We start from the raw sequence: 26,705 nt of genomic DNA, 5'->3' as shown, positions 1-26,705 counted from the left end.
GCTCATTTAATTTTAGCTGCATATTTTATTAGTTCATTTTCAGTGTATATTTTCTATACAAGTGTATTTTTTATTTTTAAAGCTTTGTTTTTTTAAATAAAACAGGAAAAAAATAATAATGCTCACTTTTTTGTTTTCATTTTGCTGTCTGAGCAGAGTCTGTTAATTCATGCATACTGGTTTTTGCCATTGCATTGATTGACAATTGCAGAATAAATGGTATATCAGAAACTGGGTATTCATTCTCATGCACAGAGCAGGAAGTAATATTTTTAGGCTTGCAAAACAACCTAGAGATCAAAGAGTACAAGAAACAATAATCCTACTGCTACATATTTCTTAGTTCTGCCAAAATTTGGATTATAGTTAAAAATAATAATAATTTTTTTAGAAAGCAATATTAGTACTGTTACTGTTGGTCATGTTTATCTCTGAAGGGACAAAATTTAAGATATGCTTGAGTTTAGGACTTCATTAACCTTTTTCAGAAATGTGCTGAACTGGTGCAGCTTTAACCAGCAGACAGAAATTAGCTGTGAGGAAAGGAAATATCTACATCCAAAGAGAACAATAATACCTCCTAAACCTATGAAATACTTTCATTCTGTCTTTGTTTCTGTTTACAAGGCATGCATTTTATTCCTATACCTTCATCCCCACTGGTGGGCAAGAAACTGGATTTGGCTTGTAGGTTTTTCTATTTGGCATTTCTGTTTTCCCTTTCTCAGAGGCTATAGAAAACATCTGCTTGGTGCAACAAACACTCCCCAGTCACCTGCACAGTCCTTGTTCCTTGTTCATGGTGAGGAGCCAGCTCTCAGCAGCTGCTGCCACCTCTATATAAGAGTGATGTGTAGAAGAAGCAGCCGAAAACATGCCTTCTTGTGAATCATCCTGCAGACAGAAAGAAGTCAGTGCTGTCACTGCCGCCATGAACAGAGGCAGAGGGCACAAAGAATGCAGTTTCCTCCTTGTAACACTTAATACTAGGTTACATGGATTACAGATAACACAGCTGACAAGCCTATTACGTGCCGGATAAATATCTAGAAAGCTGTGCCATGAATTCAACAGTAAAGAAAGTCCACTGGTTTTCAGGCTGCCAAGAACATCACCTTGAAGCTTTTATATTATTGTGAGAAAAACAATTACACTCTGAATGTCTTCCTGACACTTGGGATCACATCCTTTTCTTTTATTACATGGTCTTCAAGGCAAGATATTAGATTTTGCAAGGCAGTTGGCTAATTATCTTGCTTAAAACACCAGCCTTAATGGTTGGCTGCGCTCTTTTCTGACATTGTAAAAGTTTTAAAAGTAGTTCACACTAATATTGGTAGAAACTGGGTGCATAGCTTGAGGACAGATTATAGTCTTCATCTTGTAGGATGTGAAAATAAATGAGACTTTGTTGTCAAAAGCTGAACTTTTCTTTAATTGTTAATATGTTTTGGCAAGACTTCAAAACTATATCTTATATTGAGAGACGCTCATCTTGCAACATCAGATAAGAACATGCAAAATGCACAAACCATGAAGCAATTCATATCTCTTTTACAATCATTGTCATAACCAAAAAAAACATTCTTTCAAATGAATTCAGCGTTCAAACAAAAATTTCAACATTCAGCATTTCAACAAAAATTGTTTACTCTTGACATTATTTGTCATCTGTGCTGGACAGCTACCATGAAAAGAAAGTTTCAGTTGCACATTTTAAATAAAGTAATTCAATATTTTCTTTAAAAAAAAAAAAAATAGGTTCTATGCACGACAAATATAACTTCATTTTTCATGAAAATACAGTTGGATACTGTATATACTGTACTTGGTGCTATTTAAAGAGCAATGCATTTTTTAATTCCAATTTCCTTTGAAATTAGTGAGATTTAAATGTTTTAAATCTTCTTTTGCAAAGAATAAACTTGTGAAACAATTGTATTAGCTCTATGTATTTGGGCCTCTTACCAGAATATTGTATGGGCTTCTTAGGTATGCATAAAGAAAACAATAAATATTGGAGATTACTATCCCCAGGAGCAAAGAAATCACTGTCTCTGATTCTGTTCCTTCTTTGTCAAGCAGATATTATTCTAAATTTCCGAACAACATATGTCAGCAAATCTGGCCAAGTTATATTTGAAGCAAGATCTATTTGTATCCATTACGTGACTACCTGGTTTATAATTGATTTAATTGCTGCGCTTCCCTTTGATCTTCTTTATGCTTTCAACGTCACTGTGGTAAGTACAAACTATTATCTTTTTTCAGAGGAGACTGTGTATGTGCTTTTTTGTTGTTGTTTCTTCTTCTTATTGTTTGTTTTCCTTTGTTTTTCAAATCTGGAGGCTAAAACTTAATGAACTGAATTACATTTGTGTCTTTTGTTAATTGTTAACAAAAGTTAACAAAAGTTGTTAATCAGTTTTCCTTGTTTTTAGAATTTATTAATTTAACAAACCGTTTCCTCATGTTTGTTCTCAGATTTTCATTCCATTGACTCTCAGATGTTGCCTTGAAAGACAGTGAGAAGATGCATCAGGGAGCTTCTCACTCTTTTGCTATTCAGGCCCAGCAAAAAGGCCTGCTCTTTAGGGGTGCTTTATATTCTCCAAGCTACGTAGAATTCTGTAAATGCCTATGTATAGCACATATGTATCACCCTTTCCTTGAAGATTTGTGTAGTTAGAGCATGTTCAAAGTGGTGAAGTGTATTAACAATCTTGGACATAGAAGTGAAACCATAAGAATTGTCCCTACTGCCTTTACGCCCCACAGGAATCCTGCACTATCACTAATTGGTAAACCTTCAGAGGCTTCAGTCATGTTCATTCCTAGCCTCAGTGACTGATTAGATTCTTGCTCCTCCCATCCCTGTGTTCATTGGATAGAAGGGAACCATGGAAATATGTACAATGCTGCTGAAATAAAATGGTTTTTAGTGTTAATAATAAAATAATAGAATCATACAACAATCTGAGCTGGAAAGTACCCACAAGGGTCATAGATTCCAACTTGTGTTTCCACATGGGAGCACCCAAAATTCAAACCATAATTCTAAGAACATTATCCAAATGTGTATTTCATCTCTGGTAGGCTTGCTGACCTCTTCCCTGGGAAGCCTGTATTCCTGATTTAATTTGCTTCTCTCTGAGTGATTAGTGGTGGTATAAAACAAAAAAAACGTTTGTTTAGGAAAACCAGACAACCAAGCAGACAAAAAAGGATGAAAGACTGCCACTAGTACTTAAATGTATCACATTTTTTATTATTTCCTTTTTTCCTTTTTTTTTTTTTTTTTTTTTTTGCATAGGAGATGATGCTTTAAAGTAAACAATTCCCTTACTAGATATCAACTTTATTTCTCAACACTTCTCAGTATCAAAGAATGCCACGATTGAATTTTTTGTTGATTTTAGATAAAATTCTGACTCCGTCATTTTGACAGAAAAAGGTTAACCTACCTAGTCTAAAAGGATTAAGCAACTGGAAAATTTACATGGCTTTATGTCTGTGGACAGAGCAAAATCTACGCAGACACAAGTATGAGCGCTGACTCCTCATTTTGTCTGTCTAAATTTATGACATAGAAAGGAAAGCTGGCTGATGGTATTTGAGGTCTTCCAATGACAGATTAGGCACAATAGAAGCCGAGTTTTTGACATGACTAATGAGGAAATTCCTTACAATTATGTATGATTAATTACATCTGTGTTCAAATTTATGAGCAAATCATTTTGGAATGAGGCAGACTTTAGGCATTAAAGTAAAGTGTTTACAATTTAAAAAATATATCTGATTTGCTGCTTATATACCTAGGAATGTTTTTTTTTTTTAACTTAATAAAAATGGTTATAATTTAGTTATGGGTAATAACTTGTTGAGTGCACTTATTTTTTTAACAGTTCTTTTGATACTTCTTATCTGTAGGAAACTAGTTAATCTCACTTCAGATATCTTTGTGCTGCAACAGAATGTAGGCTCATATGCAAAGATGAGGGCTCCAATGTGAAAGTCACAGCATGTATATACCATCTATATATTTATCTGTATGTTACTGCAACACCTGTGAGTGTTGCTCATGAAGAAGGGCCCTTTCTACTGAGAGTACAACAAACAGAAAAATGGTAGTGAAAAAAATGGGTAGTGAAGAGTGCATGATGACTGGGAGAGGATTACTCCTGCACTAAAAAAACTGTGTAAGTAAAAAAAGACTTAAAAAATGTACTCTTAATTCTTGAGAGCAGAATGAAATCAATGATACGTTAGATCTTCCTGAATAAGTATAAAATAATCTATGTTACAAAATTTAGCAGTCAAATTGCACCTAGTTGTTAGCAAACACACACCTGTGAAATTAAGATTTCAAATTATTAGTTTTGTTGGTAGCACTAGGAAGTTTAGCTTCATATTACTCTGGATTAGTACAAGAAAAAGATATTGGTCCGTATGGGTCTTTACACTATTTTCAGAGAGCTGATTGAGGTTCTCAGGGAGTACAATGAGAATAAATGTCAAGTTTGATGTTATTTTTCTTTCTGTTTGTTGGTGTGTATATCAGTCAGGTATCTAGTAGGCATTAATACTAATATCTCATCACTGAAGTAAAAAAAAAAAACATTATTAATGGCAATTATGCCTATTTAATTTTTGAAAAGTAAAAAATTTTGGATCCTAATCTGCATATTTTTTGCTAACACTTGCAATCAGCTGAAATGTAAGCCAGGTAAAGCTCATGCAAAGCTTCTGAGTCTTTGCTTCTCTCTTTGCTTCCTTTCTCTGCAAAACATCTGGTTTATCTTCTTGCCTCTTCCAAGTTTAATTATTAAGATGGTTTTATCTCACAGATAGTTGAGTTCTGCCTACTATTTGGCTACTAGCAAAAACTGAAAATTGTGAGTTTGAATATATTTATGTTGTAGCTTTGTATTGAAGTTGAACCTTCATCAATCTGATAATTTTGATATTCTTTTTTTTCTAGAGCAGTGAAAGATCTGTTTTAGTACAAGTATTTTTTTTTTTTTTAAGAAAACAAAAAAAAAAGACATTACATTAAAAAGTCAGAAGGAAAAATCTCCTGATATTTCAAGTCTCTATGGTTAAATCAGAAGTAGTAAATATCTACGTGCACAACAAAAGGAAAAACTCAGATTTAGAGGGTAATTTCCTTTCACTGCAACATGAGAAGTATGCAATAGATGGCAAGAGCTGACAAGTTGTTTTTCTTTTGGTTCTTCTAGGTTTCCCTTGTTCATCTCCTAAAGACAGTGCGATTGTTACGCCTCTTGCGTCTCCTTCAGAAGTTGGATCGTTACTCCCAGCACAGCACAATTGTTCTCACGCTTCTCATGTCCATGTTTGCCTTGCTTGCTCACTGGATGGCCTGCATTTGGTATGTCATTGGGAAAAGGGAGATGGAACAGAATAACCCCCTTACCTGGGACATAGGTAAGTTTTTTCTACCATATGCATAAGTAAGTGTATACGTGTGCACGTATACATATATATGTGTGTGTAAACATATAAAAATATATGTATAAGCCTGGTTTTGTTTAACCATATACAATTAATGTTGATTGCAGAGAAAATGAATTGCTTTAATCCTATAATTTTGATTACCAATCAAGCAAAGGACAAAAGATTGCACTAAAAAATATGGACTCGATTTCGCGTATAAATACAGTGCAATTTTTGTTTCTGAGGATTTGATTTCTAAGAAATCTTCTTTAAATTTTCAACTGAGAAACAAATTTCTCTCTACTTAGATAAGAAAGAACAATTCTTTCTCAATCTGTAAATATTGTGTGTTTAAACACTGTCTTTCTTTGGCATAGTTTCAATTAATTGATTTTAAGTGTGGAGGAATAATGGGAGTAGGAGATCTCCCTCATCTTCCACCCCTTTCCCTTCACCCCTTCCCCTCCCCCCCATTCAAAATACTGAAAACAGTGAAATTTCCATGTTTGAAAAATCCAGAACCTGGATAGAAAAGGGCTGGACAAGCTGTACAAAGAATAGACAAGTTCATCTTTTTGCATGTTATGCAATTTTTGAGTAGAGAGATTCTCTTGTGAGTGCTGATTATTCTTTACTGTGCAGTGAAACAGACAGATCTTGAAAAGCCTTTCCATTAAAAACTCCCTCCAGAAATACTTTTTAGCTTATTTTCAATCTTTGCTATTTTTACATAGTATGGAAGATGTCTAACAATGCAGAGATGGAATTGAACCATTATATTGTATGTATGAAGTATGATCCACCATTCCTTCTGGTTTCTTTGAATATTCTAGCTTTACTGTTTAGATTTTAAACTTTTCAGATTATTTATAAAGGTTGTTATTTCTAAAGGTTGTATCCAGGTGTGTTGGTACAGTGAGAAAACAATAAACTGTGTATAAGATCCTGATGTCACGAGTTCTGACATGCTGCTAAAGCTGTGTTGCCTACCAGAGCAGATGATAATGCTCCACATCTTTCCATGTGGATAACTTGGCTTTACTGTAGAGGTGCATATCTTTTACTGTCTTTCTCAGATGGTATATCAATAATAGGCATCTCTTTTTACTTTCTGGTTCCTTGTGCTTTATCTTTTTGATTTTACTTACGTTTACCTTTCACTTAAAATCCATAATGTGATAACAGAATCAGGAGGGGAAGCAAGACCAGCGATAAAATTAAATGAAGAAAAAATTAGATGAAGAAAGTCTTGCTAGTTTTCTTTGTGCTGTTAAATACTAAAGACACAATTAAATAATATATAAATAATTTAAATGATATAAAATATCTATGAGAGGAAAAGAGTGCATAAACAGTGTCTGATGGTGAGTCAGAGTTTGCTAGTGGGAAAAATATTTGGTAGAATGATGCAAACGCCTCTGACCAAAGGCTCAGTAAGATGCATTTGACTACAGTATCACTTATTCTTCTCCTTTAGTTTCCTTCTTTCTTTTCTCTTAAACCTATTAAATATCATCTGATAAAGATAAGTCTGAAGGGAAAATGATAAATATGTTAAAAAAACTGAACTCAGATGAGGTGAGGATGCGGTGTCAGGAGGAAGAAAAGAAGAAAGAAGATCCAATAAATATACCTCTCCAGTTTGCCCATACATTACTTAAAAGTTTGTGAAATCCTTTTATTCTTCTAGTTGGTTGTTTATTCCGCCTTCCCTTTATAAACCAGGTCTGTGAACTGCTGAACTCCTCACACAGTGCAAACCTTTCAAAGAAAAGACTGCAACTGTAGGGGAGGATGCACAAAGAAATCCCACTGTGCAGAAATTGGGCAAATGCTGATAAAAGAAGAAAACAAATCTAGGAATAATAGTAATAAAAATGAAAGTGTTTTTGGTGAGAATAGTGAAGAAAAAAAAAAAAAAAACCAACCCAAAAAACATTAACAGTTTATGTAGGTCATAAATGATAGACCATTTCAAAGCACTTGTTGCAGTCCCAATGTTGAGTAAGGGCTTCATCCTCACTCCCCAGGTGGGCTGCTGGCAACACTCTCCACGTAGTTGCTTTATGTTCCCTGAGCTCTTCATTTTTGGAAAATCTCCTCATCTCACCTGGGACTCTTGGCATTTATTGCAATAAAAATATTAACTTTCATCCTTTGCTTTGGTTCTCTCCTGGGCAATGGCAATAAAAGCAAACGTCCCAGATACCTTCTTTAGAACAAAGCAGTTTATTCAGAACAGAATCATTTTGCTGAAATCTCATTTGTGTCTCAGTGAAGAATGCTGTATGTGGGTTATCACACATCAGTCATCTCTAGTGGGGTTCCTAGGCAGGAGCTGCTCCTTAACAGCCTCCCACCAATGGCTTGTTTTGCTGTGAGACTCAGGGATTTTCCATGCTTGACTGCATGTAACACACCTTCCTGCTGAAATGGCTGGGGAAATTCTAAGCCTAGTACAGTCTTAAGCCTTAGCCTCCCACCTGGTGAAAATGCATTAATGTTGAACTTACAGCCTGATTTTATTTCCGTTGTTTCTAAAAGTGTGTTTGTGGATTTTTACCTGGAAAGCTGTTCTACCACCTTCGTGGATAGTCTGAAAAAATTAGCTGTTATGTATGAATAATAAAAGCTACATTACAGTGACTGCTGCAAAACTTATGCTGTTATTGTGTAGCAAATCAACATTATACCAGTTCCATATCCGTCAGAAAGGTTGTTTCTATAGTTCTCTCTCATAGCAAATAAATATTTTATGATTGTTTTGTTTGTTTTTTAAGGGAAACAAAATAATGCAAGCAGAAGAAAGCTTGCTTTGGGATATAATAATGGTAATGATACTGCAAGACATAGAAAGTACTCTGTTTTTTGTACAAAGGGCACTTGTGCATTTTTGGATTATGTGTATAACACATTTCTTCATGCAGACAAGGCAGTGGAATGTTATTCTTAGTTCTGTATTGATATGTTCTCATTTTTAAACTTCTGATTTTATTACATTAACACCAAAGATAGAGGTTCAATTTTCCATCAGTATATAAAGTTTATTCCAGGCATTAGGAGGCATTGTAATTGTCAGCACTAAAAAAATACAGCACAAAAAATAACTTTTCCTTTAAACTTACTATGTGTCCCCCTTGGAAAGTATGCTTCTTAGTCTTCTCTGGAGTGTCTCAGCCAGGGTTTACATGAAGAAGTGGTATCTTGGTCATGGATGCTGCAAAACATACAACAGCTAAAATATAGAGAAATATAGGTTTGTTCAAAGAAAGAAAACCCACTCCAGGAATGATAAGAATTCTTTGCTTTTTATATGTGAATCTATTCTTGAGGAGAGGAATTAAAGCTTTTAGCAACCTCCTTTTACTGTTTCCTCATAAATCTTATGGCAAAGATTGAAAACTGAGGTCTTGCTAATGCTGAAACCTGACATTTAAACTGTAATACTGTAACATAGTACTTTGGATCTTGCTGTGCTATCCAATACGCACCACAGCACAGATCTCACAACACTGACTTTAATGGGAAAAACAGTTTGTTGTGTATAACACTTTCTCTAGCTAATTTAAAAAGATGAGGTCCTTCATTTGGATTTGGATTTGCATTGGACCAATGGGAGTAATGAAAAGTTCTCCCTGTGAAAATACACAGAACAAAAAAAAGTGTATTTTCTTTGTTCTCATTGACTGCAATTTTAAACTTTGTTTTTTTCTTCCTTGCTTTTTTCTCTCGTTTTCTTTGCTTCTCATTCTGTTTTTCTTTCTTTTCATTCATTCTTTTTTTTTTTTTTCCTCATCTTTATTCAGAAAATAATATCATTGGAATCAATTTAAAATCATGGTTACATTTACAAATTTAAACATGTGGCTAAATAAGAAAGATGTTGTGTAGAAATATTACTAATATTGTCAGAATGTGATGGCATTGAGAAAAGTGCTAATGTTAAAATCTTGCTCCATTCTATAGCTCTAATACTGATATTTTAACTGACTGTGTAGGGTGTTTGGAAGATACACAGTGTGGGCACAGCTTTAAGGCTCTAGAAATCTTTATCTCAGCAAGTTTTCTCACCTCAGAAAACTGTAATTCTGTGTGCAGCAGCTTGACTCCGGCTTGACTCTCCTGAGACAGTTATGTTCTTTTCCTGCTTTTCTCCTCCAGCTTTTTAAAATCTTTTGTTATTAAATTTCATGTTGTTCCCCTCATTCATTCTCATGGGTGAAACAGATGTTTCAGTAAGACACAAGATGAAGAAATAAAATCAATTTTCAGTTAATGAACGCAAAATAGAGGTGTAATTGTGTGGAGGTACCTGACTGATCCCACCACTGTAATTCCTTTTGCTCCAATACTTTGTCTCTCATTTCTATAGGCTTAGCTGATATCAGACTACGTTCTAGGGTCTTGATTGGCTCTATGCTGTTTTGAATGGCATATGTTGAACTATTCCTCTTCAAATTTTTATCAAGAAATTGCTTTTAAACCTCTCTCTACAACCAGAAGATAATACTGAAAGTATTTCCTGTTGCTAGAGGCATTCATCTGGTGAGAACCATAGGAGCTATTGAAACTCAGCTGTCGTGAATGTAGTGAGGAGATTAGGAGAAGAGCAAGGGTCAGTAAGCTTCTTGCCGAAGGTAGTCAAAGGAGTCAGGTATAATTTCTGCAACTGTCTTGAGAAAATTCTTTGTTGACCACCAGAAATTCAGCTGCAAATTTTTAATAGTGTACCTACAGTACAACTTATACAACTTATAACATTCAGACTGTGGAGGAGTTGTTATTAAAGTAAAAATAAATAAACAAAATAAGTGAATAACTAACCAATGATTTTATAGAAAATCAAGTGTTTTTACTTTGAGAGAAGTTTTAAGCAGGTCAGTAAATAGCTTTCTTCACCATAGTACACATCCATTCACCTTTCAGGTTTTTGCTCTCTTAATATAGGTCTTGTAATTTATTGCATTTCTGAAAATAAGAGCTCAACCATATCTGAACCAGTGTAGTTCACCTGCTCTGCAACAGAACACTGTCCCCACCTACTTTTTCTATCACACAGTTCCAATCACAACTTAAAGGGACGTGGGTGCCTGACTCCCAGCGAATTATTTATGCCTTGAATCATCTCTCAGCACAGTGAATGGAAGATTCTTGTACAGAATGAGGTGCATAGCATCCAAGTAGAACCAGAAGGAAATGGGGAAAATAGAGTTGTAATTTCAATCCCTTTCCCTGAGGGTTTGTATGCCTCACTTCATCTGCAGGGAATTTATAAGATAGTTTTGTCGGTACTGCGGTATGTGCCACATAATGGAATTTATTGTATAAATTCCTCAAATAACATTGATCCAAACTGGTAAATGTGGAAGTGTTCAGCACCCTGATAGTTTACTTGTGTTTGTTCAGTGTTTGACCTGTAGTAGTGAGGATTGCTGCTGTTTGCAGCACTTCATGCAATCCTCTCACTCTATACTAGCAGCTTGGGATTGTCTTGATCTAGTACGCAGACCTAGCAGGTATTTCTGGTGAAAAACAAAGCAGAATCCACTGATTTCTTTTAGCCACAGGAGGAAGAGAGACAGTTGCTGAACTGTACTTTTCTTTAGCATGGAGTTCAGACATTAGAACATGTGTGTAGGGTATAGAAGATGCAGATACAAAGCAAATCTTTTAAAGAGAGCTCCATATCCTGGTGTACAGGTTTCTCCACTTTTTGTTCTTCCTAGGCAGCTCTCTTTCTTGATACTTCTTGTTATTTTCTTTATAAACTGATATGATTTCAACAGAGGATTCCAACACCTGGAGTCTCTGTCAAGGGTCTCCAGGACTCACATGAAGACAGAGTTGAAGGTTGTACTCTCCTATGCTGAGAACAGAAATCTTAAGTCTTTTATGATTCTTTTTACCATTGAGGTATTAGGTGAAATGATAGTCTGCATACTCTGTCTTTTGCTATAAATATTTGGCTAGAGCTGTACAGTGGTGGATGAGAGAGAAAGAAGATAAATTCTTACCTGCCCTCCCCAGCAAGTCCTGTAGGAGATGTTGGTGCAGGGCAAGGTGTTTGAAGAATGCCCACAGGGTGCAGATAGGTGGTTCAGAGCAGCTCAATCCTAAAAATCTATGAAAGCTGAGATTCCATGTGATGACAAATCACTGTGTACTGAGGCTGTCAGATGTGTCAGCTAGCACAGGAAAGACACAGGAAGAATTTATATTGCTAAGGAATTCTTGTTTTTCAGACCCAGGTAATGTAAGTAGCCCATGCATGCTGATGAGTGTACATGCTTCTGGTTTCTTGATTTATCTATTTGAGTCTGGAGCTATGACAAAACAACATCTAGTCATTGCGATGAGTATTTTATTCATTAAGGGCTAAGACTGAGCTACAGCTGCAGTCCTAGGAACAACTGCAGCTGGCAGCTACAGTTGCACTGGCAGGCAGGCAGCAAGATTCAGCCTGGGTCCTCAGCACACATTCATCGGGTTAGAAATGGTTGTGAAGATTTATGAATCCTTGCAGGGGAGGAATGAACTTCTGACTGAATTGAACAGGGCGTCATTCACCAGCTCCAATCAACTGTTCATTTCAATCTGTCACCTCTGAACCTGAATGTTTGATGTTAAACTCTTTTTAGGTCTGCTTAATTATGTTTTTGATTATTGTTATTTTGATATTTTATTGTCAGTGATAACAGAATCTGTGATTTTGGATCTATGGTCCTTTCTAAATTTGAAGAAATGGCTCTAAGAAAGGGAAAAAATATATAGCTGTATCTAGAATAACTACAGACATCTTCAATTTAGGAAAATGAATTATAATGCTCTATTGATCTCTATTGAGGCAATTGTACTGAAAGCAGGTCTCTAACATGTTAGCTGACAGCTTAAAAAAAAAAGCCGTTACTGCAGCTGGGATACTAGTTAGGGGTCAGGACCCTCTTGTCTCCATTGCTCAATTAACACAGAATAATAAGGCTGTTCTTGCCCAAAAGGTTATTAAATTCCAAATTTGAGATAAGAAAAGCTCTAACAGATGGGTACAGACTGATGGAGCACAGAGAAGCAAAGAGGACATAGATAGACATGCTCTTTTCACTGAGTAGACTAGAAGCGCTAACATTTCTAATTCCAAGTTTAGCTGCAAGGCATTTGATAGCCTAGAAAAGGACAGTAAGAGCTAGTTTGCCTAAGGAGCAGCAATATTAAGCGTTGAGACTCTGATAAGTGGCATCTCCCTAAAGTAGAAGATTTGCAAATGATTTTTATATTTCCAACAATACGTTTGTACTTTTATTTCTTAAACTAGCTATGTGTTTATCCTTGTATATTTTACCTGTACTTTAAAAAACAATTAACATTATATGAGATGTCAAAAAGCAGTTAATTTATTTACATTGTTGATTTATTTTAGTTTTTTTTTTTAAAAAAAGACAACTTTTTTTGTCCTTGGTAAACAACAATAATAATAATAATTACATGGCATTAGAGCTGTTCATAAATTCTTTGCTGGTAAAAAAAAAAATAATAAATAAAGGAAGAAAATCATTAAAATATTTAATTTCATACAGTAGTTTTTATGTATTAACTGACACAGTCATAAAAGTGGATATTGTAAATATCCCTGCCTAGTCTTTTCAATTAAGTGTGGAACAGAAAAGAACTGCCTGCTTGCAGAAGCAAGAAGGACTAAATCTCCCATGTATCCACAAATAGCCATCTGACAAATTACTGTTGAGAAGATCTGTGCATACTTAGAGAAAAAGAGTTTCAGGGATGTTTCTTTTCAACATTTATCTACTTGATATATGAAACTGAACAACTTATGACCTAGTTCTACAGTAATGCAGGTGCACACATCATTTATACTGGAACTTGTATGCAACAGTAAGCATGTTTAGATAATTATCATAAAATATCATGGCAAACGTATTCCTTGTAAATTTGCTGAGTTAGCTCCTAAAGCAGAACCACTGGAGTTAGCTTTCAATCTGGGAATAAATACATCTCTATTTTAATTGAAATAATTACTGTGTTAAAATATGAGACTGTAGTAAACTTGCATTGGAGACTTCCCCATCAGTATGAAAAAAAGAGCTCTGAATTGTTTAGTCAGCTACAGAACATCAGCTTCATACCTCAGAAACACAATCTCCAGCACAATGGTAGCAAGGTTGGGATTTAAGAGGGTCAAGTTATCCAAATCCTGCACAGCTAGCTTCAGGCCAGCCCAGCAAACAAGGGTAATTCAGCCATTTATTTTCTGTCCCACTTCATAAATGATCCTGGAGGAAAACTCCAATTTTAACCTTTTTAACCTCATGCAGAGCTAACTTTCTAGAGGCTGTCTCAGAGCTCCACTCAAAGGAACATGACTCCTCCCATCCCACTTCCATTTCTTCTTTCTTCTTTCACCAGAATATACTACAGTAGTTAATATGAAATTAATTCTTTAGCAAGAGAGCTTTTAGCCTCATATTGAAGGAGAAATGGAAGTAGCTAATTCATCCAACTAACTAGCACAGAAAGAAATATCTGGTTCTCTGTCTGTTGAACTGTGTCTGGACTCATCCTCAGGGGGTTTGTCAAGTCAAGAAGTCCAGAAACAGTGAAAGAACTAAGCATTATTTCACAGAAAAAATAAGTTATGATTACATCTCATAATGCAAATATTTAATGCATGAATGTGATTAGATTCTGGGAAGAATCTAAGTCTTGAAATGTGTTGTTGGTAAACCAGGTACACTGTGCTTTGTGTTTGCATTAGGTGGAAGTGCTACAGAACTCTACCCTTCTTGCTTGTAACTAACCAAATATTGTTTAAAAGATATCTTTCTAATTGCTTTCTAATAAAATGCTACTGTTACAAATATTTCACATCAGGCATGTTCGCTGTCAACGACAATCATAGAATCATAGAATCACCAAGGTTGGAAAAGACCTAAAAGATCATCCAGTCCAACCGTTCACCTATTCCCAATAGCTCCCACTAATCCATGTCCCTCAACACAACATTCAGCCTTTCCTTGAACACCCCCAGGGTCAGTGACTCCACCACCTCCCTTGGCAGTCCATTCCAGTGCCTAAGCCACAAGCCACAAGCCACAAGCCACAGACATGTCCTGAAGACAACCAGAGAGACTTTGGAAATGATTGTGTAATCCATAAATTTGATACTTTCACTAACTAGGATGAATTATAAGCTCCCTCTAGGATGAAAAGTATCTCTCCTTGCACTTCTGACCTTCCTAAATGAAAATATAAATTATTTAATGAACCATACGTTGCTGATGACAGAAGATTTAATGCTTCCCACCAAGGAATGTTTTCAGTATCCCCAAAGGTACATCAATTTTAACATGAGAATATAGAAATTTTGCTTTCTTATTATAAGCAATGATATTTGCAGTCGTCTCACAGTCAATTTAGAGCAGGAGTTTGTCAAATAATTAAAACTTAATTGTCAGCTTTTTGGCGCTTCTGTGGGCTCAGCTGTGTTTTTGTTGCTATTAACAATGTTACAATTAGATTTTAGAGGTTTCTTTCCTCTATTTATCCCTTGATTGAGCAGCTCTTCTGTCTAAAACTACTGAGTTCATTAAATATTTATTGTGCCATGAAAACTTCATTTTCTCTGAGTACAGTGGGTCAATATCTTGTTAGGACTTTTTCAAGTTGCATGAGTTAAAGTTTTACAGTATGTAATTATTTGTACAATAGCTTCTAAGTATATATTCAATTAGAAATACAACCTGTTTATTTACAAAGGGTATTAGCCTTACAGAAGCATTACATAGGATGCCACTCTTCAAATTAAATTTATTTTCAATAACTGAAAAAGCTTAAAGCTATATCTAAAAATGCTGTTATCAGAGGAATTATGCATTTAGTTTGGAAAACTCCTTGGTTATTATAAATCTAAAGCATCTCATTGTACATATCCAAATAGTTAGCTTAAAAACTTTCCGTTAAGTTCTAGGGAAAGAGACATTTTCCTCTAGGTCAGAGTCCAAGAACATCGGTCAGTGAATCTACAAAGATTATTTCATCATTTGAGGCAGGCATTCCAAGGAAGACAACCTCTGCTTACACGATTTTGAATACAGAAGTTGGTATATCACTATTGCTGAAGCCTTATGGAGCAATAAGGCTTGCGTGAATCCTCAAATTTTATCTTTGTTTTTCTATTCTGATTGCCTGATGTCCAAATTCAAAATTTGCTCTTGATGACGTTGCAGATGCTTGTATCATAGAGTCATAGAATCATTTGAATTGGAAAGGATCCATAGAGGTCATCTAGTCTACCTCCCCTGCAATGAACAGGGGACCTACAGCTAGATCAGGTTGCTCAAAGCCCTGTCCAGCCTGACCTTGAATGTCTCCAAAGATGGGGCTTCCACCACCTCTTCGGCAACCTGCTCCACTGCCTCATCACCCTTATTGTAAAAAAACTTCTTCCTTATATCCTAGATTCCTCTTTTAGTTTGAAACCATTTCCCCTTGTCTTATCACAACAGACCCTGTTATAGAGTCTGTTCCCTTCCTTCCTATAGCTCCCTTTTATATACTAAAAGACTGCTATCAGATTTCCCCAGAAATCAATGATAGAATTCCCAAAGTCCCAGTATTATGATTTTAGCTACATCTTCAAATTTTTGGTCCTTAATAAAGAAGCAAGAGAGAGGCAAAGATATATCCATATAGCAGCATTGTTAGGATCATCTTTGTGTCTTGGATTTGGCTTGTGGAAATCTTCCTTCATTTGTTAATTTAGTAAAGATGCAATAAAAATTCTGTCCAGTGTCTCTGCAACTCAGAACAAATGGCATTTTTATTGAATCTATCCACTCCTACTGTCCACTTAACTTCTAGTATATGACAATAATCTCAAAATTTACTGCTCATTAATGCTCACAAATAATTTTAGAGAGAAAATATCTCAAGTTTTGTTTCTAAGAAAGGCATGGTTTTGAAACTCAACTGTTTTTCTTTTCAAAACATTACATTTGTTTTCATTGCCATCATTTGAGAAATCCCCAGAATATGCTGTAAATAATTTCACATAGTGACATAAATATGCAGCACTAACATGAATGCAGGCTTTATTTTGATTTATGCACTAGGATTTAAAGAGATGAACATCTCAGATCAGAAGCATAAAATCTTCTTATAAATTTCTTTTTATCACTCCCCTCCAAGGATTTTATCTATTTAATGGCATACTTGATAGAAAGGGGAACATTTTTTTCCTCTTTGATTATACATTAGAAATATTTTTGGTTTGTTTTTTTACCATCTGTAATGTCAGCATTCATCAAGCAAAACTTTTGTATACAAATATTCTACAGATTCCGTAATATCCTTTTTCTGTTGGCAGTTAAATGTCCACTGAGCTCAGAGGCTAAGTATAATCTGCTTGTACAAAGTTAACATAGTTAACACTTCATTATCTGGAGAAATATGTACAATGAATGCACCAGATTGGTATATGACTCAGACAAAGCAATACTGTGGAAAAGGTTTAAACAGGCATAAATTAGATTTTAAAACTATATTGTTAAAGTTTCACAGAGGAAAGATAAAGGTGATACTACAGACTGTGGAGGGCAGATATATTTGCCTTGCTTTGATCTGAAGCATTAATCTCCATAATTCTTCCAGGGATGGCACATGCAAGGCAGCACATCATGTACTTGGGCTCTCATCCCAGAATCGAAGAGAGCAGCCTTGAGTTGTCCTGCATGCTCCTTCCACAAGTAATCCAGCCACAGGCACTTAAGATAAAACTGTTTTATACTGTCCAGGTTAAATCTAATTTCTTCCTATTTCATGTCAAGGATATCCCTCCACAAAATTTGACTGTATGAGGATTGACTGTAGTGAGGATTTGACTGCAACTGGTGTTCCTCTGGCAACTCACGTTATAAGTTCCTCATACACGTGTCATATATTTTTCTAATGTAAGAAAAAATAATTAAACATATTGTAATAAGGAATATGACTCCAAGGTTCGTATTTTATAATGAAATAAAAATAAGAAAAGAAATTATGAAATTCCTTTTGGAATTACTTTAATAATTCTAGGCAGAGGTTCTTGAGAAAATTGTCAATGTATTTGGTTTATCACATTTGTTTTCTTTCTTATTTTAAATTTCTGTTTTATGTAGGAAAGTGTGTTAACAAAGACCAAAGGTAGTAGATTATTCCTAACAGTTCCTCATTGTCATGGAATTGTTATGGTTATGCGTATTGTATTGATATAGAAGTCTTCCAAGTCTCTCTCATGTACTGCCACTAAACTTTTATTTGTTTTTGAAAGCCAGCTAGATCCTTTTTTCAAACACAACCTCTGGGCTAGATTTGGTCTTTTGTAGCCTGAGGCAGCTGAAATGCCATGTAGGTGCACATCAAGGTATTTATTTTGAAAAAAGTAAGAACTCATGTCCCCTACTTGTCCCCTACTGTGCAACTATAAATCATAGATGTTTCACGGTCTAGAAGCTGCATGTGTATGACACTTTCTGGATGGTGGGCTTTTCTATTTCAAATGTGAAGAAAAGCGTGGTTGGAAGTATGATTACTCCTGTCATCTCTTTGGGTCTTTAATCCTAAAACCATCTGCTCCAGTACTTGTGTGCCTCTCTTAATATGACAAGCAAAATTTCATAATAGATCAAACCTGCAAAGAAATTATAGGTTTTGTGACAATGAAAGGATAACAGCTGTGTTCCATGGGATTAAGTACTTTGATTGCTACTGTATAATGTATTAATAGTCTAGAAAAAAATGTGAATGGTGCTGTTGACAAAAATATTTTGGCTAGGTAGGATTAAAAAAAGCTTTAAGGACATTTAGAAGAATACTTTAAATGAGTTATAAGAGCAGAGGCAGTGTTTTTTTAATAATTCAGAGTCATGCACGCTCAAGAAGTAAAATAATTTGGGTTTATACAACTTTTTATTTTCAATGCATTGTACTAGTTAGTAAGAGACAGATCAACTATGGAAATTTCATTGAAAGCAATTTAAATAGCAAAGCTAATGTTTTAATGTAAAAGGACAACTAGGGTTCAAGGAGGTAGGAATACATTAACTCATAAAAATGATAGTAAAAATGATAGTGTTATATAAAAATATAAAACAACAGTATTGTCTTATTTCCAATACAATATTAGTTCTGTTTTCCTCTTTTTAAATTGTCTTCAACTATGGCACGAAGAAATGCATTCTGAAGAAGTAACATAGATAGCTGATGAAGGTGATTGGGACAAAAAAAAAAAAAATCAGATATTGATACCACAAGAGCTTTTACAAATAGGGAATTTACTTACTTGTTCTATTTTCACAAGTGCTCTGTCCTAAGATCCATTTTGAGCAAGTTAGTATTTCATGGAAGAGTAGATATATATGCTAAAATTTTGGCATCAGTGGGATCCTTGCAACAGGCTTTGCCCATTCTTTCCCAATTGAAATATGAGAAGATCTTTTGTAGATCTGAGTGTACTGCTTCCTATTGAAGAGCTGGTATCATTTCCCATACACACCTGCATCAACTTCTTGCCTGACTGTGGGTCTGAAGTGAGAAGCTGCCAATAGTGAACTGGGACTGTTGCAGTGGGAGTTAACATAGTTTTCAGGGCATATGTTGACTTTCATTATAAAATGTATTCCAGTGAAAAAGGACCTAATTTTTCATCTACTTTTTCTTTAATGACTCCAAACCATTTGCTTAAACTTAGATTTGCAGGCATAAAATATACAGACTTCTGTGTTAAAATTTATGATCTCTTTATATCAAACAGCTGAATGTGCTCCAGTTCAAAGGATATTTTTTCAGCTTATTTTTTTCTGTTTGGGGCTTGTTTATCTTTTGATTGCTAAAAATGAGGTGAAGAAACTTTAAATTAGCTGCAGTATGAATCTTCAGTGAAAGTGATAGCAAAGGACAGAAGGATAGGAGTACAGAGGCCAAGAACTGGGAGCTTTTACAACATTCCCAGAAGAGAGATTTTCTCTGAAGGGACATTATTTTAGTATCCACACATCAGCCACAGTTATTTTAAATAATTTATTTAATTTTTTGACAATTTTGTGATTGTTCATATGCACTATATGTCTGATAAGATATATCCAGGTAGGAAAGCAAAAAAGGCTGGTTTGCAGATGTTTTCCTGAGGAATTGTATTTTAGGCTTTCAAACCTACTGCTGAAATGTACAGTGGGAGTTTTGTATATCAAGTTTAGACAGACTTATTAACTCCATCTTCTCTCTATCAGGAGTTGTATTAAGCTTTTGTTCTTTAATGTATGGGTTTACATTCTTTAATGCAGGCATAGAAATGAAATCAGCTATATTAAGGACCATATCATTGTTGAAGAAATGGTGTTTTTGTGAGATAACACTGCAGGAGGAAGCAGCAAGACCTAAACCAGCAGAAAAGTAGGGCATCAATGCAACCCTGATAATATAACCACAATAATTGCAAAACTGATTAATTGCTTCAAGTTTCTGCAGCATTCATCCTTAAAGTATTGATTATTTGTATGCACGCATAAGCTGTTCACAGCATTCAGCAGATAGTGCTGCACAGACACTTCTAATTATTTACTATGGCTGAGGATGGGATGCAAGCCTTATATTGTGCCTTCCCCATGCAATTACTGCTGGTGCGTGCTGACACTACTTATCTTGTAGCTGGATTGCCAGCAACAGTTAAGTTACAACTTTTGCTCTTCTTTCATTTTAGGCAATTAGGAGCCACAAATATAAAATGTGATTAATGCTACCAGCTATGGCTAGATCTTATGCTGTTATTATCCAGCCTTTCTGGCTTAGCTTTCTCTGCAAGCATATGTGCAGGAGTCTAGTGTTGAGGACTGCACTGTGTGGTAGCAGTAGAAACTCAAACAGCTCACCTTAGAGGGGTAAATATTTACAAACTTTTCCAGAGTATAATTGGAAACATTGAGTCAGACAATTGAAATGTATCTCCTACTTTTGCAAATAGTCTGTACAGGAGAGGCTCCCTGGCACCTGCTCCATCACAGCCAAATAAATAAATGTATGCTAAGTGGAGTGGGAGAAGAAAGCTTCAGAAAGTGATTCAGTCTTTCTGTGCATACATGACTGGACATAATTACTGAAGCTCCCAGCACAGAACAAGGAGAGCCCTACTACTTCTGAAAGTACCCTAAGTACTAAGAACATTTCTTTGTGATGTTTATACCTGTCCATCCAAGCCATCAGCTTAACACACAAAAGTGAGCACACAAACTGATTTTAGTCTCATTTTAGTCCTCATTTTTGCAAAGCATTACATTTATGAAATTCTTTGAAGTTGTTTCTTTTCCTCGTGAAAAAGAGAATAACATATTTTTCACTACTTGTACTTTCTTTTATCTTTTTTTTTTGTAAATATCTTCAAAGCAGTATCTAGTGTTACTTTCTGTAGTATCCATACACTCATTCAGCGAAATGAAAAGAAGCATTAAATTAGTAATTTATTAAATACTTACAAAAAATTCAGAATCTCATCTTCAGAAAATTAATAATGGTTTTGTCTGTTCTGCTTAGTTGTCTGAATCTTTTCTGTAGTGAATATAAATGTGCAGTAGGTTCACGATACATAATTATTACTTTAAGATTTTAATCTTAGAATCCCAGAAATCTTTCCAAGCATGTATTAATGTAAAGAATCAAATCAATCAATGTTGCATTCTTGTTGCAGTGTCACTATGTGATGATTTTTCCTTTTCTGTCCCTTAGTGGATTTTGTGAATTATCTAACTAGACTTGTAATGTACAATTCAAAGATATTATGCAGAAATCCATTTATCGAGGGAAATGATCTTTTACATGCTGTATAAATTCTTGCAGTTTCATTTATTTTTATTCTTGGAATCCTGTGTAGAATACAGCATCTTCTGAACAAGCGTTTTATAGTGTCATGTTATTTTAAAAAGTGTGTAGTATTCATGATTTCAGTATTCCTTAACTACTCCTTTTATGTTTTCCAGGTTGGCTTCATGAGCTAGGAAAACGAATAGAGTCTCCTTACTATGACAATAATACACTAGGAGGCCCATCAATCAGAAGTGCCTATATAGCTGCCCTGTATTTCACCCTCAGCAGCCTCACAAGTGTTGGGTTTGGAAATGTTTCAGCCAATACTGATGCTGAAAAGATCTTCTCCATTTGCACAATGCTCATAGGAGGTAGGTACAATGCTAAGCATCAGATGAATTGTTTTGGGGATAGAGGAAGTAAAACAAGAGCAGGTTTTGATTTAAGAGCAAACAATCATTAATTTTAAATAACAAAAATAAGGAAAAAAATGTTATTGTTTTTAAACTGGATAAACTCTCTCATGCAGGTTTATCTCCAAGCTTTTAATAGTAAGAGAAGTCATCATCCAATAAAATACAAACTCATCGTATTGTGAGTGGGTGCCAACAATGCACAAGGGAGCATCTGTCTTTTGATTATGTGTCTGATACAATCCCAGTCAGTCAAATAATAAGTGCATGTTGAACTCCAATTCAGTTCCCACAACAGCCCTGGGAAGAATGGCAAAGGGAGGATGATAGTCCAAACCTGCATCTGATTATGAGCTGTGATGTATCTATATGTAAATGGTCAGCCCAGAGAGAAGGCAGCAGAGACAAAATAGAGATGGATGAAATGTTGGGTGAGCCATAAGTGACTCTAATATAAGGAAAAAGCTGTTCAATTATCATTAAATAAATTTTTCCACATCCCTACTTCAGATTTGCTTCAAAATTGCAGTATTGTTATATTTGGAGCTCTTAGTTGAAGTTGTAAATTAATGTTAATTACTTAGTGCTATTGTTGGGGCCAACTTCCTGCTCAGGAACCTGGGCACACTCATGAGCTAGAGACACCTGCAGAGCTTCATAAGCCCAAGCTGGGCTATTTACTTTATTTTACTATTTACTTTACCAAAAAAATTAACTTTTCTGTTTTATAGTACATACATCACATATCTCTAAGGTATCATGGTGGCTATGAAGGACAAATGAACCCTTCATGTTTTTTCTAATTATTTTTTACATACTATAAGTTATTTCTACCACCCAACATTTCTAGAAGGTTTGTTTGCAAGACATTGGTTGTCATTTTTGCAGCATAAATTTTCTTGGCCAAAATTAAATTGACACTTTTAAACTTGGAAGACAGGAAACATGATGAATAACCTGCAAAAGATATATTTATTGCATTCAGTGGTGTTAAAAATAGTCAATTATTTCCATTTTTCTCTATTCTGAAAATGAGCGGCAATGATAAAATGAAACATTCAACAATTTTGACAATGTCACAAAAACTGGACAACTCATTAATTACTTTTGCTGGTGGCATAATGTTATGCTGCTTTAAAATACAATGCATTGTGGCTTTTACTACATAAAATCTTTTGGAATGATGGAAGAAATATTCACTTACATCAAGAAATCAAGAGATATTCTGAGTAAGGCAATGATGAATATTTCATTCACTTTGATATGGCAGAGCTTTCACAAGCCTAATAGAACATAATATAAAAGTATCCAACAATTCTATTTAGCCAAGGCATAGAAATTTCTTTTCCATTTCTAATATTACTGAGTGTTAGATCTAATATGCTTGTGAACTGCATAAAGTCAACTAAATGTAGTAAGAGTGAAATGAGAAGTCTAAGGCAAAAATATTCAAGGGCAGCAGAAGAGTGGCTTGACACCTGGGAGGGCACAGGAAACTTGATACATCCAGGTAAGAAAGCAGGGCAGTCTGTTTTGCAGATGTTTTCCCCCAAAATTTATTTTAGATTACATTTGAGTAAATCAGCCTAGCAGGGACACATGAAGGAGTTGGCACCATGCAGCACAGACTGCTCTGAAATCTATTAGGAGTAAAATGCTGCTCTGTATGCTTTAGAGTATAATGTATTTTCATTTCTTAAGGCTTGCTTTGATGTGAGATTTTGTCTTATATTTAGTGTTAAGATTCCCTGGGGGAAAGCGATGTCTCGAGAAAAATAGAATTTTTTTTACAGTAATCATACCAAACCATTACTTTATGAAATTTCAGGTAGAATGGGTAGTATGACTTGGTTTAGTAATAGTTTTTAATATGCATTACTGTCTTTTGGAATAAATTCTCAGTTACTCACATCACCTTACAATAAGACAGACATTATTATGAGGATAAAACATCTTTGTTCAGTTTCTTCAAGTTGGTGACAAAATTTACTTATTAAAATTTAGCCAAAATTCCTACGATACCTAGCATCTATATAATATTAATCAGGTTTGTCTTCCTACAGATCTAATTGTTTTGTATTGTTTTGTACGTGTTCTAAATTTTCTACATGTTCTTTGAGCCAAGAATTTATGCTTTTGTAATTAGAGATACTGGAGGCCCAGCCTAATAGCTCTAGTCATTTCTGGGATAAACAAGAAAAAACTATTTTAGATTAACATTTAAACCAAATACATTTTATGAAATGTGATTTCTTTAAGTTTTAAATTGTCTTGCTTCCTTTTAGAGAATGAATGACTTTGTACAGAAAATAAAGTAGATCTGTGATTATTTGCTAAAGAAATCTAATTACTATCACAGCCAGGAATAAATTATCATTAGTATAAGTTGTCGGCCAATGTACATATGCAAAGATAGATTCTCCAATAATAACACAATCCTTGATCATATGTATGCCAATAACATTGCAAAATTTTGTACGCTGTTCAGCTCCTAACCTTGAAGCCTATGGGGATTGATGTGATTTTTGCATATACATCCATAATCTACAGAGTGCTTTATACCTCTCCACCTTTTTAAAGTGAATATCATATACTCAAAACACAGTGCTACGCTATCTTCAGCCTTGAGTTATTTCAACCCTACTGAATACTTCTATCATAATACACTGTTATCAAACATTACACAAGCCTCTTGTGTTTTGCTGAACAAGATTCTGATTTAGTAATTCACTTCAATATCAGCAACAACACTTGGCTAATCCAACTGACTCTTCTTAAAAATAAACTGAATTATATATTTTCTTTCTAATAGTCAAATCTGATTCTTTCCTTTCTCCTCTTTCGTTTATCTTCTTTTACAACTGGACTATGGGTCATATGTGAATACGCACTCTACAGTTATGAAACCACATGAGTAGTGCTTTCTCCATTTTTCTGCACTCCCTTCACAGTAAAGACATAAGTATTGTTGCTAGATCCTTTTTATTAGACTCTGTAAATTTGCTGCACTCCAAAGCAAAGAATTTTCTGCCCTTTTCTACCACAAGGAAGAATTGTTAATCATCAAACACATCTTTTCTTCGTACCAGTAATCTTGTCTTTGCCTGTTTACCCTGAACTTCTCTAAATTGCCATACAATGTCAACATCTTGTTTGTCTAATTTATAAACCAATTCTTTTGCTACTCTGAGGAGTCTACTTCCTTTCAAGTACTATAAAGATAGATGCCTCTTAAGAGGCATCTTAAAAATTAAAATCAAGCTCTTGAACAGCTTTTTTCAATAAACAATTTGTAAATCTGTGTATTATATACCTCAGATCAACACTACATGACTGACAATGCAGCAGTAAGTTTTCCCCTTGATAATCCGCAAATGTATTTCTGAACAGACAAACCCAGGTGATCTGTGTCTGCAGGCATTTCTTCAGTTTTGCTTCTGGTATTTTTATTCCCAAGCTAGTCTCCAAGTGTAGACAAACACCCGGATGTCCAAACTTTCTGACAATTATTTTCACAGTTTATATGACCTTCTATCTTGATTCCACTCTGTTCTCGATACAACTCTTTAGTTCTATATTTTTGCATGGATTTTCCAAAATCTATTACAATCTATTTAACAGATCTTTTTACTCCAATCTTCGTCTTATTAGTTCCTTATTATTTCCCAAATATGCCTGCTTGCATATATTCATATATTTTCTTTTTTCTTAGGCAATAGGCTTTATTTGGCCTGAACATTCTTCTGTATTAAAATCTGACTAGATAGCAGCAGATGTGACTCTATCCTGTCTCATGACTATGACTATTAGTGACGCAAAAAAAAAAAAGGGAAAAGAATAATAATATGAACACTACTGCATATTTGTCATGGAAAAGAATTTTTATCTATTAATCAGAAAACTTTCCAGAAAACTATATTTACTTTTTATGTTATACGTTAATGCTCAACAAGTCTCTCCATACTGCACGTAATTTCTGTCTCCCTAGCTCTGATGCATGCCTTGGTGTTTGGTAATGTGACTGCCATAATTCAGAGGATGTACTCCAGGTGGTCCCTTTATCACACAAGAACCAAGGATCTGAAGGATTTTATACGGGTCCACCACCTGCCACAGCAGCTAAAGCAAAGGATGCTTGAATATTTCCAAACCACGTGGTCTGTCAACAATGGAATTGATTCCAATGAGGTAACCAAATGAGAATGTTGTGTGTTTGATAGTTTTGTCTGCTGATTTAGAGTTAGGGATGGGAGTAATCTTCTGTTTGAGATACTGTGTTTTGTGTGATATTATATATGAAAGACAGCATTCCTAAACTTAAAGCTGTGCTGTTCCAGGAGGGATATGCTGTCAAAGAATCTGTTTTGGAACATACATATCAAAGACTCAGAGTCCTTCATAATTCAGAACTGTTGAAGAGATCCTCATCAGAAAACTTTTGGATGATGCCAGAAACACCACACTGAACACTTTGCTTTCACCAAACACACAGAAAAAAATCTACTGTTTTTTCCTGCTTGTTTGTTTGCTTTTATTTTTTTACTCGTCATTCCTCCTTCCTTCATTTTCTTTTATTTATTCATTTTTTTCTATGTATTACTGTAAATAAGTGGTTTGTCCTGGAAGATATTGTCGGAATGCTTAATTTCCCTGTTCTTAAATACTGATAAATTTGCAGAAAATGACATGAGATTAAAACACAGGACATATTTCCAGTTACATCTTTGTTCTTTTGCTGGAGTGCGATTTGAATGAAGCATTCCTTTCAGAGCCATTGTGATATTTGTCATTATAAAATCTCAGTGGCCTCTAAAGATAACGTGGACACAGGTAAAAATTGAGAATATTCTTTTCATGTGCACAGCACAATGGATGAGATTTTCAACACCATCTTAGCAAGAGGAGCATAGCGAGATCTTCAAAGATACTATGTCACTCCAAAAATAGCATCTCCTATCTGTTTTCCTGGAAACTACAAAAGACACAAAGAGC

At 35.0% G+C, this 26,705-nt stretch overlaps 1 protein-coding gene across 1 annotated transcript in view; it reads left to right on the top strand.

Annotated features, from left to right (window-relative positions):
• KCNH8 (potassium voltage-gated channel subfamily H member 8) overlaps positions 1 to 26,705 on the top strand; it is a 102,817-nt gene that overhangs the window by 41,268 nt on the left and 34,844 nt on the right. Inside the window, exons 6-9 of the mRNA XM_042816848.1 lie at positions 2,086 to 2,243; positions 5,241 to 5,448; positions 21,474 to 21,671; positions 25,702 to 25,901. Coding sequence (XP_042672782.1) covers positions 2,086 to 2,243; positions 5,241 to 5,448; positions 21,474 to 21,671; positions 25,702 to 25,901 — 764 coding nt within the window. The remainder of the gene's footprint in view (positions 1 to 2,085; positions 2,244 to 5,240; positions 5,449 to 21,473; positions 21,672 to 25,701; positions 25,902 to 26,705) is intronic.

This window comes from Centrocercus urophasianus, unplaced genomic scaffold (genome assembly GCF_019232065.1).
Source record: "Centrocercus urophasianus isolate 14NV4802_14NV808 unplaced genomic scaffold, USGS_Curo_1.0 seq_16, whole genome shotgun sequence".
NCBI classification, from domain to species: Eukaryota; Metazoa; Chordata; class Aves; order Galliformes; family Phasianidae; genus Centrocercus; species Centrocercus urophasianus.
This window is presented reverse-complemented; position numbering and strand designations above follow the sequence as displayed.